This window comes from Monodelphis domestica, chromosome 5 (genome assembly GCF_027887165.1).
Source record: "Monodelphis domestica isolate mMonDom1 chromosome 5, mMonDom1.pri, whole genome shotgun sequence".
Classification (NCBI taxonomy): domain Eukaryota; kingdom Metazoa; phylum Chordata; class Mammalia; order Didelphimorphia; family Didelphidae; genus Monodelphis; species Monodelphis domestica.
In genome coordinates, this window is record NC_077231.1 from 92736167 (window position 1) to 92753886 (window position 17720).

The following is a 17720-nucleotide window of genomic DNA, read 5'->3' on the forward strand; positions in this document are numbered from 1 at the left end:
TTCTCTGTCATTCGGGCATACAGTAAATGTATTTGATGCAGGGATGGCGCTAGTGAAATTGGCTTTCAATGATTAAGGCTCTCCTAATCAACCTGGGACACAGCCCCGCTCCTAGCAATCTGTGAGTTTGATTGGTCAGTCCAGTATGCAGCTCCGCCCCCCATCAATCTGTGAGTTTGATTGGTCAGGAATGCAGCTCCGCCCCACAGCAATCTGTAACTTTGATTGGTCAGTTCAGTAAGTGATGTAGCGTTGATGAACACGCCTTTCCCACTGAATCAAAGGATTTTTCAGGGCTGCCTCTGGGGAGAGCTACAAAGACCTAACTGGGGTTAAGGACAGGCTTAGTTCAAAGTGGGCCTCAGCAGGCTTTCACTTGCCTTTCTTTCTAAGGAACTGAGCATATTTCTATACTTTATTTATCCAAAAGCGCGCCTTCTCCCCAGGAAAGCGGTATTACCAAGCCTCTGGACACATGCTCCCTGTGGGTAAATTAAGTCCTCTGCTGATTACTTCCAAATCTCACTGTTGCAGCAGATTTATTTGCAAGTTTAGTGAGGACAAACTAAATCCTCAGATTGGAGAACCGTTAAAAAAAAATCTTCCACAAAAACCTTTTTAAAAAGGCTCTGTTTCTACCTGGTGAAATCTACATGTTATGTTAAGTCACTGAAATTACATTCATGAGGATGGCCGACATGTTGTTCCGCCTGGTGCCCTCTTACCATTCTCACAGCTTTGTCAAGTTCACAGTCACCGAAGATGATCAGTGGGGACTTGCCGCCAAGCTCAAGGGAAACTTTCTTCAAGTTACTCACGGCACAGCTTTAGGAGAAAATGGGGAAAAGAAACCTTTCATAGCAATCCCTTCCTCCCTCCCTCCTTCCCTCCCTCCCTCCCTTACTCCCTTCCATCCATCATCCCTTAGTGTTATTGTTGGGGGGAAATGGTAGTAACCAGAGAACAACCTACAGCAGAGGCTTAGGGACACTGGGGTGACATAAGCTACCATGTGCATTGGCTTCATTCCTGAGACTCCACCCGCCTTTCGTCCTCTGCTTTAGCCTCTTGTTTTTTAGTCCTGAATCATGCTTTCCAATGTTCACTGAAGGTGGATGGAGGGGCTGCCCCACTGAAAGCAAGAGGTGGGAGGAAGTGGGTTTATCCTTTGACAGTTGTTTTGGAGAACTTATTAAAGAAACAGCCCAGGGAGAGGTGCAGAACCCAAGCTAGCTGGTTAGAAGAGGAGAGATGGAAAGAGAAATGGACTTCTCTGACCCCCAAAACGTCCAGTGGGAGATGCTGAGAAGAGAAGCAAGAAACAGGTAGGGCATAAATGACTAAGGACTGGAGAATAGAGATTTGTTCTAAGAAAAGAGTTTTTCCAAGAGTCCTGTGGAGATGGAATTTGTGTGTGGGGTGAGACTTTGGGTCTTAGTTGTAAAAAACGACCAGAGGCACCCTGGACTCCAGGAACATGATGGTGCTGTCTAGTACTGTGTCTAGTCTAAGTCCCCCCCTCCCCTCCCCCAGGTCAGCTTAAAATCTGGTTCTTAGAGAGAAGATATTAGCACTATATTCTGGAGAGGAGAAGCCTATGAGGATAACATTAGCATGGGGGATCTTCTGCCATGGGAGGACCTTGACAGTGCAGAGGTGGAATCATGGTGGTGTGAAGATTGGATTTAGCTATTTCCTGATTTTAACAATGAAGATACTTAGCCTAACAAAATCAGGGGGAATTGTGAATGTTAAATTACTCCACCCTTCTTAGACCATACTTTAGGGGAAGATAAAGTTGTAATTTCCTGATTGAACAATGAAGGTACTTAACTCTTACCTTATAGTGAAACTAGAACTTTAAGTTAAGTCTATTTTAAGATCTTAATACAAAAAGGTGTTAAGTAACTATAAAGGTTAAATTAATCAAAAAAAGGTTAAGTAACTCACAAAAGGTGAACTAGTGTTAAGTAACTCTAAAAATATAATCTAATCAAAGATGAGAACTCTAAAAGATATGGGCATTTAGAGGAGGAGACACAAGAGTGAAAGGTCTATATATTTGGCTCACTTCCTCTCTTGGGCACCTTTCTGGCGACGGAGAGTTGGCTGGTGGCAGCATGCTGGGCCTTTCAGCATCTTAGCATGGCTACAAGCTATTGTCCGTTTCAGTGGTGAGTTCCTGGCTGAGTTTTCCTCCTTTACTTTCCAACTTTATCCTCTTAGAAGCCTCTAATCTTCTTCAGAGACCTAGAGGCAGGGATTTTAAACTCCCCCGGCACAGACCAGGCAGGAGAAATTCTATATCCTCTTTCCTCCTTCTCCTTAAATTCCTTCCCTCTATATTAATTAAATTACCATAAATTTTCAAACCGACTTGGGTATTTTATTTGAGGTTTCCCTTGGCAACCAATTAAATCTAGATTTTTAAGTCACAACCCTAAAATTATCTTTACAGTCGGGGGCTGCTGCTGGAGGAATCTGTTGGTTAAATGTGGAACAGAGGCCTATTATGGAGAAACAAGCCCCAGATTCTCTCCTTTTCTGGAGTCCCATTCCGAGCAAGTGACTAGGATGGTTCAGGGAAGAGTGCTGCCCCCCCCCCCCCCCCCCAGGGAGCTGTCTTCATTCTCCATGTTCTAAGGTTGGAAGCCTTTTGATCCTAAATGTGTTGCCCACACACAAAAAGCATGGGTTCCTATCACTTCAAGGGGGCTTTGGAAAATTTCTGCGAGTTGGGGGATAGGGATGCCTGAAAGCACCAAGTCTGAGCAGAGACAGTATCCACTCTGTTCTACCAGGTGCCTGGTTATTATTATTTTTTTAACTTTTACCTTACCTTCTGACTTGGAACCAATACTTTGTATTGATTCCAACTCAGAAGAATGGTTAAATGACTTGCTCAGGGTCACATGGTTAGAAAATGTCTGTGGGGAGATTTGAACCCAAGTCCTCTTATTTCTAGGCTTGGCTCTCCATCTATTGAGCCCCTTTGATGCCCCAGCCTGGTTAATCTCCCCAACCTGCTCTGAACACGGGCTCAACAAATCTGAATCCACTTTTTCCTTATTCATTTTTAGGCACCCTTGATTCAACTCCTTTCTTCTTCCCCCAGTTCATTTTAGCCTGAAGTATCTCCACTTTGGACTTTGGGTCTTAGTTGTAAAAACTAAAAGGTTTTAATAGACCAGAGGCACTGTGGCCCTGTGCAGACCTCTCCAGCCAGCTCTGGGGCCCCAAGCTGGCTCCAGTCCGAACTTGAAGGGGAGCTAAAAGGTTTTTCTTGGGGAACTTTTGTCAGGTTTCCAGATTTAGAAATCTGTCTGTGCTTCTAGCCCCATGCTGCTGTCCAGCAAGCACTGGGGCCCCTGGTGTCCTTTAGAAGTATCTCAGTGTGGCTGGATGATATGGTCATTTTTATTCAGGAAATGAGGATGAGAGCAAAGAGAGCAGCTGTCCTAAGGGATCCAAAGAAGGGGGCCCTCATTGCTCCATTCTGCATTAGCATTTACCCTATAAATAATTTCTTTTCATTGAAGGGAGGAGCTTTGGTGATTGTGCTATTCTAAGGCAACACCTGCTTTAAAAAATTAACAATATTTGAACGTCTTCTGCATTTCCAAAAATATCCTTCTCTGGCCCAGAATTTTGGCCTTTGTAAAGATTTATTTATTTAGAAAGATTAATGGGAAGTTCACAAAACTTAACCAGCATAGTCCCAGCCCTCTGCAAAGAAGAGAAGGAAGCATATTTTTTCATCTCTTCCTTGGGTTCAAGCTTGGTCATTATAATTAGCCAGCATTTATATAGCTTAAGGTTTGCAAAACACTTTACAAATATTTTATTTTATCCTCAGTCCTGGGAGGTAGGTGCTATTATTTTCTTGGTTTCTAAATAAGGAAATTGAGGCAGAGAGAGCTTAAATAACCTGTTCAGGATCACACAGTTCATAAGTATCTAAAGCCAGATTTTAACTCACTCCAGGTCCAGCACTCTGTATACTCTGGGGCCCTATTTTCAGTCAGTTCTGACTCTCTGTGACCCCATTAGGGATTTTTTTGGCAGAGATACTGGAGTGGCTTGCCATTTGCTTCTCTGGCTCATTTTCCAGATGAGGAAACCAAGGCAAAGAGGATTAAGGGACTTATCCAGAGTCACACATCTAGTTTGGCATTTGCTTCTCTAGCTTATTTTCCAGATGAGGAAACCGAGGCAACCAGGGTTAGGTGACTTGCCCAGTGTCACACAGTAAGTGTCTGAGATCTCATTTGAACTCAGGTCCTCCTGACTCCAGGTCCAGTACTCTGTATACTCTGGTGCCCTATAGCCACCTCATTATAATTGTGTGTTTAGAGTTCAAGTGGTATTTTATGTTGTCGTCCTTAGTTTCATGAACATTATTGTAGGCCCTAGTCTCACCTTTTCTTCACTTGTGTCAGTTTTTAGGGATGGGGCTTTTCCTGTACATAATTCTTGTAGTTCTAGTTTCTTTTGTCTTTCCTACCTTTGTAGGTGAATTTCTGGGCATCATTCAGTTCACACACCTGGATACTGAAATCCCTGCACCCCCCCCTCACCCCCCAGAGTGTTTCTGGCATTGCAAGGGGCCAGCAAGGTCTCCCTCCCATCTGTCTCCACCCAAGCATCCCTAGCCAAAAGGGCTCTGAAGCAAGATGGCAGACCTGCCAATTGGGCATCCTACCTCTTCATGATCTGTTTGCCAATTGCTGTGGAACCTGTGAAGCCAAGTTTGCGAATATCTGGGTGTTCTGACAGGCGCTGTCCAGCTAATCCACCTGGAGGACAGAGGGATAAAACCTAACTTAAAAAAATCATTTTAAATTCTGGGTAGAGGAATGGGCATTTGATTGAGATCATCCTTGAAACCAACATTTAAATAAAGTTAGATCAGGTAGTCAGGTTTTGTTTTTCCTATAAGACATGTAAGATTAAAATTAATATCCAATAACTCCAAGTATATTTTATAAGATTTATTAATAATCACTTGAAGTAGAAGAAATAAAAGGACAAAAGTAAAAGCCTGAGTAAAGAAAAGTTTTTCCAGCTCCGTTGGGGGGGGTGTGAAGAGAGAGAGGGGTGGGTCCCAGACAAACTTTTATCTCCAAAGCGGGTAACATGAGAAAGAAAGTGGGATGCTGGGATTTAGAGTCCTGAGGAACAGATTCTAATTATATAGGCAAAAAAGAAAGGGAGGAAAATGTGCCCAGAGTCTGATTGCTTGAAATGACAAACTTTTTGTTGAATATGAAGCCTTCTTATAATTCTTCTGGATCATTCTATCCCCCCACAAAAGAATTTTGAGGGGGGTGTTACTTTCTTTTCTACTATGTGCCTTGATCAAGTTCCTGCCTATAAGCTCAGGGCTGGGCATTTTCAAATTTGAGTGGGTCAAGAGAAGGGTGACCAGGCTAGTCAGGGGCCTGGAGACTTAGTAACCCATTTATTAAAATACTTTCCATTCTTATCTGTGTGACCCTGGACAAGTCACTTAAACCCATTTGCCTAGCCTTTGTCCTTTTGCCTTAGAGTTGTTACTAAGACAGAAAGCAAGGATGGGGGATTGGGGGTGCTTTCTGTAAGGTTATGTGAATATAGGGGCAGCTGGGTGGCTCAGTGGATTGAGAGCCAGGCCTAGAGATGGGAGGTCCTGGGTTCAAATTTGGCCTCAGCCACTTCCTAGCTGTGAGACCCTGGGCAAGTCACTGAACCCCCATTGCCTAGCCCTGACCACTCTTATGCCTTGGAACCAATACACAGTATTCATTCTAAGATGGAAGATGAGGGTTTAAAAAAAATAATAAATTTCTAGGGGAGAAACAATGGTCCCCTGGGAAAAGAGGATGTGATCTTCATGTTAAATTCATTATCAAAGAATAGGTCATTGATAAGGAATTACAATTTAATAGACCAAAATGATTGTTAAGTATGACTAGCATAAAAAAGTCCAATTGGCTAGTTGTTCATTTTGGGAAAAAAATTGATATTTCTGGATGGAAAAGCTGAAAAGGAAAGGAGGATTTTATTTCCCTCTGACTGTCAATTCTTCAGTTTCTTGGGCAGAACACAACTGTTTGCCTTCTCTGCTCCCTGGTTAGTAACAGAATGAAGGTTGAACTCGGGGTTCTGGAGAAGCCCCAGGTCAGTAAGCACTACTGGCTTTGGGCTCGTGTGAAAACAAGCTGGGGTCAGAGCTTCATTGCCCTGTTCCTGTAGGACTCTGGGAAAAAAAGAGAGATCTGAGATAGTCACTAGAAAAAGGGAAGCAGTTGTATCAGTTTGAGTTTCTGACAGTTGTAGGCCCCTTCTCCACTCCAATGGACTCCCTCAGGACATCCCCAGGAGGAACACAGAGTCCCAGCTGGCTCCCTCCCATTCGTGGTGGCAGAACAAAGAAGGAAAATGGGTTACCTGAGCCAGGAATGATATTGATGACACCCTTTGGGAAGCCAGCCTTGGCTGAGAGCTCTGCAAACTTTAAGGCTGTCAGCGGCGTCACCTAGAAGGAAAAGGCATTTAGTTGGGCTTTGACATGCACAGTTTGTGGAGCTCTGCCACAAGGAGAGAGTCTCTGGGATCTGCCACCCCAAGCAAAAGAGAAAACAACAATCCAAGGAGATCTGGCCCAGCCCTTTTTCCTACCTTAGTAATAGTTGATGATGATGATAATGAAAATAATAATAAGATTTATATATCACTTGAAGGTTTACAAAACAATGAATATTATAATATAATAAATGATAAATAAAATATAAAATACATATAAATGTGATATAAAATATAAAAATAAATTAAATAATAAAGTTATGGAAATAACATAAAAATATAATATAATAACAAAGACAATTAATATTATCTCATTTTATTCTCAGGATAACTCTGGGAGAAGGTATGTGCTATGATTATTTCCATTTAACTGATAAGGAAATTGAGGCAGATAGAAGTGAGTTACTCAGGCTCACAAAGCCAGTAGGTATCAAAAACAAAACTTGAACTTAGGTCTTTTTAGGCTCCAAAGCCAACTTTCTACCTACTAAGCCAGAGGTTTTCAAACTGTGGTCTGAGAACTCCTGAGGGGGTCTCTAAACTGCTTTTGGCCAATATTATTTTTAGAGTAGTACTCTTTCTCCCCTTTAGGGAATCTGGTGCATAGTAGGTGCCTAATAAATGTAAATTGACTGACTGAACTAATTTGCCAGCATGATTGTGAGTTAGAGGGGGTGCTATATTTGCTTTAAAAGAAACCCAGATCTGAGAGATCCTGGGGCACCTGGAGAGGCAGAATCCCGTTTTCAAATTTCAGCAGTCTGAGTGATTAGCTGAGATGCTAAAGTTCACACAAAGAAAACAAGATCGAAGGCTATCCATCAATTTAGTCATTTTGTTAAATATCTAAAATGGTTATTTATGTTTAATTATAAATTGTTTTTACATAAACATTTAAAAATTATTATATAAATTTATAAACGCATTTTAACATTATCTGCACTATAAATGTTAATAATTCTATTTAGCTGGTATTTATGCTCTTTTAATTTGCTGCAAACTCTTAAGAACAAATGACAAATGAATCCATAGAATGTCAGAAAACAATGGTCAAAAATGGCTTCTATATGTCATTAAAAGAGTAAATTTTAAGAAAAAAAAACCAAATAAGCTATTAATAGTTACTATATTTATTCTGCATCTCCAGGGATCCAGGTCACTTTAGGGTTCAACCTGAGGTCCAGACTACTCCACAGGGCATATTCTTTAGTGAGGTGGAAACCAAGAGAGAAATCTTTCAACTTGGTTGCTACAGAAGGATGTGAAGAAGGTAAATTGCGCCAGTGAAATCAGGGTTCCTTTGCAGTTCACTCTGCTAGGAAGTCATCTGCCCCATTTTAGGGGCTCTCATGCTTTTGTAAAGAGAACATGGCAATAGAGTAGAAACAAATCTGAGCCTTTAGTCTTCAGGCTTAGTAGGGAACCCAGAGCATCTTTATGCAAAGGCCTGATTTTAATTCCAGCCATTTTGGATCTGACACAGTCTTCAGGGGCTAGCTAGCTGGCATTCAGAAAAGTTTGTGCCTGAAAAACAGTAATAACTAGGAAGCGAGGTGGCTCAGGTTCAAATCTAGACTCAGACAGTTCCTAGCTGGGTGATGTGAGCAAGTCACTTAACTCTAATGGCTTAGTCCGTACTGTTCTCCTGCCTTGGAAGTGATATTCTGTGTCAGTTCTAAGACAGAAGGTAGGAGGGTTTTTTAAAAAAGAAAAACAACAACCTAGGTAGGAAGGAGGGGAAGAAAAGTAACCAGGTCGCCAACTCTGCAGCTGGGAGTTCAGCCCAGGAACATTCTCAGAAGCTGCGTCATTCCCAAAAGGCAGCCCTTTTGGCTCTTTGGTCCAAGGCACAGTTAACCAAGGCCTGTGTGACCAATGAACATAGCAGCACAGGAACCAAAGAAAAGTTCAAAATGGCACTTGGTCCCATGTGATTCCCTTCTGTCCATGCTGTCATAGTCACAGTGTGGCAGGAAAAGGTGCAAAGGGGGTTAAGAATTAATAATTTTTGGGGCAGCTGGGTAGCTCAGTGGATTGAGAGCCAGGCCCAGAGATGGGAGGTCCTGAGTTCAAATCTGGCCTCAGACACTTCCCAGCTGTGTGACCCTGGGCAAGTCACTTGACCCCCATTGCCTAGCCCTTGCCTCTCTTCTGCCTTGGAGCCAATACACAGTGTTGACTCCAAGACGGAAGGTAAGGGTTTAAAAAAAAAAGAATTAATAATTTTTAGACCATTCATAGAGCTTTTTTTTTCCCCCTTAAACCCATACCATCTATCTCAGTATCAATTCTAAGACAGAAGAGTGGCAAGGGCTAGGCAATTGGGGTCAAGTGACTTGATCAGGGTCACACAGTGAGGAAGTGTCTAAGGCCAGAATTGAACCCAGATCCTCTCAACTCCAGGTCTGGAACTCTGTCCTCCACTCTGCTACTGAGCTGCCCCATTCATAAAGCTTTTTTTTTTTAACCCTTCCCTTCCATCTTAGAATCAATACTGTGTTTTGGTTCCAAGGTAGAAGAGTGATAGGAGCTGGGCAATGAGGGTCAAGTGGTTTGCCTGTCAGTGTCACAAAGCTAGGAAGTGTCTGAGGTCAGATTTGAACCCAGCATCTCCAGTCCCATGGGCCTGACTCTCAATCCACTGCACCCCATTCATAAAGCTCTTTTTTAGACCCTTACCTTCTGTCTTAGAATCAATACTACATATTGGTTCCAAGGCAGAAGAATGGGAAGGGCTAGGTGGGAGTTAAATGACTTGCCCAGAGCCACACCTCTCTGCCAGAAGGCCAGTGGAAGACTGAGGGTCCATCATCGTAAGACCCATATCATTCCCATGACATCGTGTGCCTGGGAGTAATGTATGTATGCAATCTGAAGAAATGTGGAGTGCTCCTTCCATCAAATTACACCATGCCTACATTATGAGCCACTGAGAGCCCTTTTTTGGCCAGTGTAGGATATTATGAGTTCTGTCTCCTTTTGCTATTATATTAGCACCTCGAGCAAATTAAGAAATATTTTGTGAGGAGTGGGGAGAAAGGGGATGAAGAAGAGAGGGGGAAGAGAGAGGGAGAAAGAGCAAGAGAGAGGTAGAGAGAGGGGAGAGGGACAGAGAGACAGAGACAGACTGACAGAGAGAGACAGACACAGAAACACAGAAAGAGAGAAGATATAGGGGAAGAGAGAGAGAGAGAGAGAGAGAGAGAGAGAGAGAGAGAGAGAGAGAGAGAGAGAGAGAGAGAGAGAGAGAGAGAGAGAGAGAGAGAGAGAGAGAGAGAGAGAGGAGAGAGAGAGAGAGAGAGAGAGAGAGAGAGAGAGAGAGAGAGAGAGAGAGAGAGAAGAGGAAGAGAGGGAGGGAGAGATGGTGTAAGTAGGAATCCTAAAATTAATTCCTTAAAAGAATGGCATGTGGTTTGCATTTACTGATGCATCCTAATACATCATAGACTTGTTTAGTGAAGTGGAAAGTTAACTATATTTATTTATTTTAAACCCTTGTCTTCCATCTTAGAATCAATGCTGTGTAATGGTTCCCAGGAGGCAGCGCAGCATGGGGTAGGCAATGGGGGCTCTTAGCTGCCCTCAAGTTAACTATTTTTAAGGTGTCTTGGAGTAGAGGAGGGCCGCCTCTACAAATTCCTTCTTCTGCCTTTGACCTTGGTTTGGTGATAATCCAGGGATTCTCAAAGGCTATGTCAGTGGAGGAGAGGGTGAGACCGGCACCATGCTGGAAGGACTATAAGCCCAAAGGATGCACTTCTCTGAAGGCCTTTCTAGCTAAATATGGAGAGAACCATCTCCAAAAATTTGGTTTCCAGATAACATTTTTTTTTGTCCAGAGAAACTCACTGGCTCCATTTGCTGAGGTGTGAAGGGATGGTACCCGGCACGGGTGGGGGAAGTCCCCATTCAGATGAACTCACTGCTCCTCTGAATGACACATGGATGAGATAAGAGCACGTCTGTGGAACGTGTGCCTTTCTATTTTACCTGTGCTGGCTTGAGCACCAAGGTGTTGCCTGCTGCCAGGCATGCCGCGCTCTTCCATGCCAGCATCATTAGGGGGTAATTCCAAGGAATGATAATTGCACAGACACTACAGAGAGGGGAAAAAAACCATTAAATCACTTGACATAAGCTCCAATTGGACAAACCATGTATAGAAGTCATAGAAGGAGCCTCCTCTTACCCTAGAGGTTCTTTCTTGGTGAAGGTCAGATTACGGTTTGGGCGTGCTTGGTTAATTGGGATTGTAGAGCCCTAAAAGAAAAAAAAAATGATACTAATGCAAGGACATAAATTCCATTTCCTAGAAAAACTCATCTAGAATGTCCCATCTACTTACTGCCACCAAGTGGCTAGGTTCTACTTCCCAAAGCTCATCATGGACAAAAGTGACAAAAACTAGAGGGCAGCTGGGTAGCTCAGTGGATGGAGAGCCAGGCTAGGCGACCAGAGGTCCTGGGTTCAAATCTGACCTCAGACACTTCTTAGCTGGGTGACCCTGGGCAAGTCACTTAACCCTCATTGCCTAGCCCTTTCCTCTCTTCTGCCTTGGAACCAATACACAGTATTCCAAAACGGAAGGGAAGGGTTTTAAAAAAAAGTGACAAAATTAGGGATCCTCACATTCTGCCAGCCTGCCTGGCTCATGACGTGTCCACAAACACTCTGCTGCCCACCATGAAGCACCCGGTTGATAATAACAACCCTAACGCCCACACACTCAGGGGTTTGTTTCTGGATGGACCCAGATGCCAAGACAAAGTTTAGCTTGCCTGGATTTTGTCGCACCAGCCAGCAAAGTACCGGAATGTTTGCACAGACATGCCTACGTGTGTCTTCAGAGCTAAGGTGTACACAGCCCCCGAGTCAATGGTCTCGATGGTGGCCAGCTCCTCCTGGTGTTCTTCCATCAAGTCTGCCAGTCTAGAAGAGAGAAGGCCGAGGGCTGCGTGACCGGCCATGGCGCCCACTCCACACGCCCCGGGACGGGTGATGGCGGCTCTGGCGGCTCTAAAAGAGCGCGTGGATACAAGCCTGCCGAGTCTATGCAATCAAGACTGTGAAGGCAACTCGACTTGTGACTGTGTACAGAAACACGCATACCAAGACCGCAGGGAAGCCTTTCTAGCACGTACAGGAACTACTGAGGAAACTGACATCACAGAATTTAGTGTGAAATCCACCTACGACGGTAGAGTCAGGTGGCCATCTAGGTCTCAGTAGGGTGTTCTTTGACTATATATAGCTTCATATTATGTATTACATTATTATAGATTTATTATATGCTATGCACATAATATATAATATATGTAATAAATATGGTATGATATGATATAACATAACATAATGTAACATTCATATATATATATATATTTTTTTTTTAAACCCTTCCCTTCCATTTTGGAGTCAATACCACATATTGGTTCCCAGGCAGAAAAGTAAAAGCTAGCTAATGGGGATGAAGTCCCTTACAGCTATATCTGAAGCCATATTTGAACCCAAGACCTATCTCTAGATCTGGCTCTCCATCTACGGAGCCATCTAGGTGACTCCTTGATTTTTCTTTTCCATAAGATACCATTTTAGATCTCATTAAGATCTCATAAAATCTCGGGGCAGCTGGGTCCTCGCTGTCTGACCCTGGGCAATTCCCTTAACCCCCATGGCCTGACCCTTCCCACTCTTCTGCCTTGGAACCAATACACAGTATTGATTCTAAGATGGAAGGGAAGGATTTAAAATAAATCAGTCAATAAATAAACAAATTAATTAATTGAAATCTCATTTTCAGGAAGTAATCCACATTCAGACAAATGTGAGATTATGGAACAAACACAAGTGCATTGGGTTAGCCTTAGGCAAATGGGGGAAGGACTCTCAAGGGTGTCTTCCATGTCCCATGCCACCCTGTCCTTTTGCCTCTCCTTCCTCTGGGGCTCCAAGATTCCACCCGAGACAGAATTGGGATGGGGGAGGAGAAGGGGAAATTGCTGCCCACCTTCTCCTTCCTTCCCAGCCCTTCCATCCAGACTTCATCTGCCATGCCAGGTACACTGGGCAGACCTAAGGGAAAAGCTGTCTAAGGAAACAGTGCTATAAACTCAGGGATTCCACAGATCTTGGGCTACAGTAGATAGCCAGGAGTGATCCAGCTACTCCCTATAGCAAAATGGCACTTGGGACATGGTGGTGAGATTGCAAAGGAAAGAGAAACATTTACCAGCCCCCAAAGGCTGAGAACAAATGTTACATTGGTTTTGCTCTGAGACCCACCTGTACATCAGTCTCCCTCTTTCTCTGGCGTTCATTCTTCCCCATTCCCCATTCTCAAAGGCATCTTTAGCGGCGGCTACGGCTTTGTCAACATCAGCTACGGAAGCGTAAGACACTCTGCAGATGGTCTGTTTCAAGCCAATAAAAGCAGATTCATTGGAAGAGAAGTTACCAAAGATTGACTATCAGAAAGGCGCCTGATGGCTATTGGGAACATTTCCAGAACCTAAAGGAGTGCTCTGGAAAAATCCAATACGGTCATTTGGAAAAGGCTTCTTTATTGGACAATAGGATTCTGTTCTGTTCTGTGAACAGCGGCAGTTTCATGTCTAACCCTGGATAAAAGCAACATAATTTTCTCTGCCCACCACTCAGGAAAGTTTCAGAAAAACTGGGAAAAATTTATACCCCAAAGAGATAATAAGGAAAAAGACTTGTACAAGAATATTCATAGCTGTGCTCTTTGTGGTGGCCAAAAATTGGAAAATGAGGGGATGCACTTCAATTGGGGAATGGCTGAACAAATTGTGGTATATGTTGGTGATGGAATACTATTGTGGTCAAAGGAATAATAAATTGGAGGAATTCCATGTGAACTGGAACAGCCTCCAGGAAGTGATGCAGAGCGAAAGGAGCAGAACCAGGAGAACATTGTCCACAGAGACTGATACACTGTGGCACAATCGAATGTAATGGACTTCTCCATTAGTGTCAAGGCAATGACCCAGGACAATTCTGAGGGACTTATAAGAAAGATGCTCTCCACATTCAGAGGAAACACTGGGAGCAGAAACACAGAAAAAAACAGCTGCTTGATCACATGGGTCGATGGGGATATGGTTGGGGATGTAGACGCTAAGCGATCACCCTGGTGCAAACATCAATAATATGGAAATAGGTCTTGATCAGTGACACATGTAAAACCCAGTGGAATTGCTCATTGGCTATGGGGGAGGGGGGAGGTGGTGGTGGGGAAAGAGCATGAATCTTGTAACCATAGAAAAATACTCTAAATTAAATTTAAAAATATTTTAGACTAAAAAAGAAAAGAAAAAACTGGGCAATTCTAAATGGGAAGATTCAGCTGGCTGCTCCACTTCTTCAATACTGGAGCACAAGAATGCTGGGAGGCATCTTTGGTTCTACAGGGGGAAGATGAGCTCCCTTCTGCGACTGGGATGTTTGTATTCCCCCCCCATCTTTCTTTCTCAGGGGTTCCCCGGTGGGGATAGGGATTGGGAGCTGGGGGGGCTTTGGTTCCAATACTGGTTTTGCTCCTTGCTCTCAAGGTGACCTCATTTAATTTAATTTAATTTAATTCATTTATTTAAAATTTAATTCATTCATTTTATTTTATTTCTGTGAACAGCCATTTTCCTCGTCTGTAAATGAGGAACACCAAACAGAATTCCTTCTCTCTGCCTCCCAAAGCACCCCTCTCCAGCTGAGAGAACTTTCTAGGTTCCCAGGTTTACAGCCTCCGGGATATCCTCAGCTCTTTCCTCTGCTTTAATTTTTTCTTTATAAAGCCCAACCTTCTGTTTGAGGAGCAATATGAAATCAGAAGAGTGCCAAGGGTTAGTCAATAGGGGTGAAATGACTTGCCCAGGGTCACAGGGCTAGAAAGTGTCCAAGGCCAGATATGTTTTTAAAAATTCTTACCTTCTGTCTTAAGATCAATACTAAGGTTAAGTTCCAAGTCAGAAGAGAGGTAAGGGCTAGGCAATGGTGGTTAAGAGACTTGGCCAGGGTCACACGGTGAGGAAGTGTCCAAGGCCACATTTGAATCCAGGACCTCTGTTTTTTGGGCCAGGCTCTCCATCCACTGAGACACCTCATTGCCTCTCCCCTTCTTTTTTATCCCAAAGCAGCTAGCATAGTGCCTGATAATCAGGAAGCCAGGTAGTTAGTGAACATTAACGAAGTGCCTAATATGTGCCAGGCACTCTCTAAGCTCTGGGGATATGAAAAGGCAAAAGACACTCTTTGCTCTCCCATAAAAGCTATTTGTTGAGTTTTTATTATCTTAAACACTTGTTGATTGGCCATTTCATTCTGGTTCAACAAAGCTATTGTTTCTCAGATAGTAGAAAACTCCTGTTTGGTCTATTTAGCCTTCCCCGCCTCATCCCGAAACTACCTTTTCCTGACCCACCCAAATCCTACCAAACGGTCCAAATTGTCTTTTCCCTCTGAAACATTCTATCATAGTTCTTCTCAAGTCAAATGTCCAATTTGACTTAAGAAGAAAATGGATGGAATGTTTTATGAGGATTATTACTGTAAGTGTTCTAATATAAAGTAACATAAGTACTTATGAATTAATAACTCTGGACATTTGACTTAAGAAAAATGATGGAATGATTTATGAGTATTACTACATATTATAATATATGTATTATTAAATGTATTATATACAATATACAGTACTATATAACATATAATATAGGGTATTGAAAGTACTTAAAAATAAATAAATAACTCTGGACTTCTGACTTAAGAAAAATGATGAAATGTTTTAGATTTTATATAAGGATTATTATAAAGATTATAGGAAATACTTATTAATAAGTAAAACTTATTAAATGCATCCTTGTCTTTAGGTAAGGTGATGGCATTGATGGATTCCTCCAAATGGATCTGAGGCACACCATGACATGGTTCTCCACCAACTTCACCTGCCTTATCGCAGAATGATTACTCACGGATCCATCGGTCGGGTTGATTGTATCGTAAGTCTGTCCATCTTCGGCATCCACAAACTGCCCATTGATGAAACACTGATAAGGCATCTTCAGTGTCATATTATTGATGTCTTTTGAAACCTGAGAGAGGCCCAGATCAGAAGTTTCAACAGAGGTCGGACTTTCCTACTCAATATCGAAAGAACAGCAGCCAAGGGAAACTACGTATAAGTGCAGAGAGGAAAGCTCTGTCAATGTTGTTCCAATCTCTAGTTTGAATTTGATTAGTGCAAGTTGAAAGACATTTTTTAAACCCTTACCTTCCATCTTAGAATCAATATTATGTATTACCACTACAGAAGAGTGGTAAAGGTTAGGCAATGAGGGTAAAGTGACTAAGACCAAATTTGAACCCAGGACCTCCTGTCTCCAGGCCTGGCCCTCAATCCATTGAGACACCCAGCTACTCCCTTCAAAGATATTTCTTCAGGAAAGATAACATTTCAGAGGAGAACCTCAAAGTCTGTGGCTTGGCCACTTGCTTAAAATCCGAGTTCCAATTCTGACTCTGTCACTTAATATTTGTGTGACCTTGAATAAGTCACTAAACTTCATTTTACGAGTGTGAAAAAATGAGGCGATTGCACAGGATCATGAGAGATTTCTTAGGTCCCTTCCAACTCTAAATCTTTGCTCCAGAAAGACTTAACAGGAGGATTTTCCTAATTCAAGGACGCTGTTGATTTCTTTTTTTCTTTCTCAGATTATAAAGGAATATGATATTGTGAAAAAAGAGCTTGGAATTAAAGATCCTAGATTTAGAGATGAATGTGAAATTTAAAACCATCTAGGCTAATCTTTTCATTTTATAGATGAGGAAATTGGATATGTTATTAACTAGTGGTATGACCTCGTCCAAGTCACCTCCCTCTTCCAACTAGTGGCTAGTCACTGTTCAATTCAAGTTGGACTAAGGTTCCTACCATAGAATGAATGAATCAAACCCTAAGATATGGAAACTGCACCCTCTAGTGGTTTTATGGGGTTACTGTTCTGATGAGTTTTGAACTCTGAAGTCCAAAGTTCCTGGAACACTGACTAATTTGTAATGAATTCCACACCCTCTTTCTTTCCCAAAGTCTGGTTCCCTTTTTCTCTGCCTTCTCATCCTCTCTTGATATTAGTTCTCCTTCCTTCCTTCCTTCCTTCCTTCCTTCCTTCCTTCCTTCCTCCCTTCCTCCCTTCCTCCCTTCCTCCCTCCCTCCCTCCCTTCCTCCCTCCCTCCCTCCCTTCCTCCCTCCCTCCCTCCCTCCCTCCCTTCCTTCCTTCCTTCCTTCCTTCCTTCCTTCCTTCCTTCCTTCCTTCCTTCCTTCCTTCCTTCCTTCCTTCATTCCTTCCTTCCTTCCTTCCTTCCTTCCTTCCTTTCTTCCTTCCTTCCTTCCTTCCTTCCCTCCCCCCCTGTCTCTCTGCCTCTGTCTCTCTCTGTCTTTCTTAAATCCTCACCTTCTACCTTGGAATCAATACTGTATATTGCTTTCAGGGCAGGAAGGGCTAGGCAGTGGGGGTTAAGGCACATAGCTAAGAAGTGTCTGATGCCACATTGAACCCAGGTTATCCTGGCTCCAGGCCCGATTCTCAGTCCCCTGAGCCACCCTGTGCCCCTTGACTTAGTTTCAAAATGTAATATTATCTTATATATTCCTGTTTTTATTCATTTTGTTAAATATTTCCCAGTTACATTTTAACTGGTTTGGGCTGTATTTGGCAGGCTGGCTATATGCAGCCCATAGCCACACACTTGATTTTGGGGATGATAGAAGGAGATGAGGATGGGCTGCTTTTCCTGGGCAATTCCCTTGGCAGCCAGGAATGTTGGCCACATTTCACAGCATCACAGAATGTCAGAGTTGGGAGGGATCCCAGAAGCCACCAAATCCAACTTGTATCTGGCCCCAAGATGCTCTTTTACCACCCCAAAGAGAGATGATTATCCAGGCTTTGCTTCAAAAACCACATGGGACAGCTGAGGACCACCCATCCTCCCAAGTAGCTCCTTCCACCCTCAACTGGGGGCATTTTCTCCCAAAGGAAATCTGCCCTTCTGCCCCTTCTACCCATTGCTCCTACTTCTCCCCACAAGATGGTCTTTCCCATATGAAAGTCAGTGATCATCTTGCTGTTTTCTGCTCCACT

The 17720-nt window shown here is 43.0% G+C and overlaps 1 protein-coding gene across 1 annotated transcript in view; it reads right to left on the minus strand.

Moving 5' to 3' along the window:
• ALDH1L2 (aldehyde dehydrogenase 1 family member L2) overlaps positions 1-17720 on the minus strand; it is a 96275-nt gene that overhangs the window by 14418 nt on the left and 64137 nt on the right. The window contains exons 11-18 of the mRNA XM_007503357.3: positions 15549-15668; positions 12844-12971; positions 11343-11493; positions 10754-10824; positions 10555-10660; positions 6430-6517; positions 4703-4796; positions 726-825 (exon numbers count right to left, since the gene is read on the minus strand). Coding sequence (XP_007503419.1) covers positions 726-825; positions 4703-4796; positions 6430-6517; positions 10555-10660; positions 10754-10824; positions 11343-11493; positions 12844-12971; positions 15549-15668 — 858 coding nt within the window. The remainder of the gene's footprint in view (positions 1-725; positions 826-4702; positions 4797-6429; positions 6518-10554; positions 10661-10753; positions 10825-11342; positions 11494-12843; positions 12972-15548; positions 15669-17720) is intronic.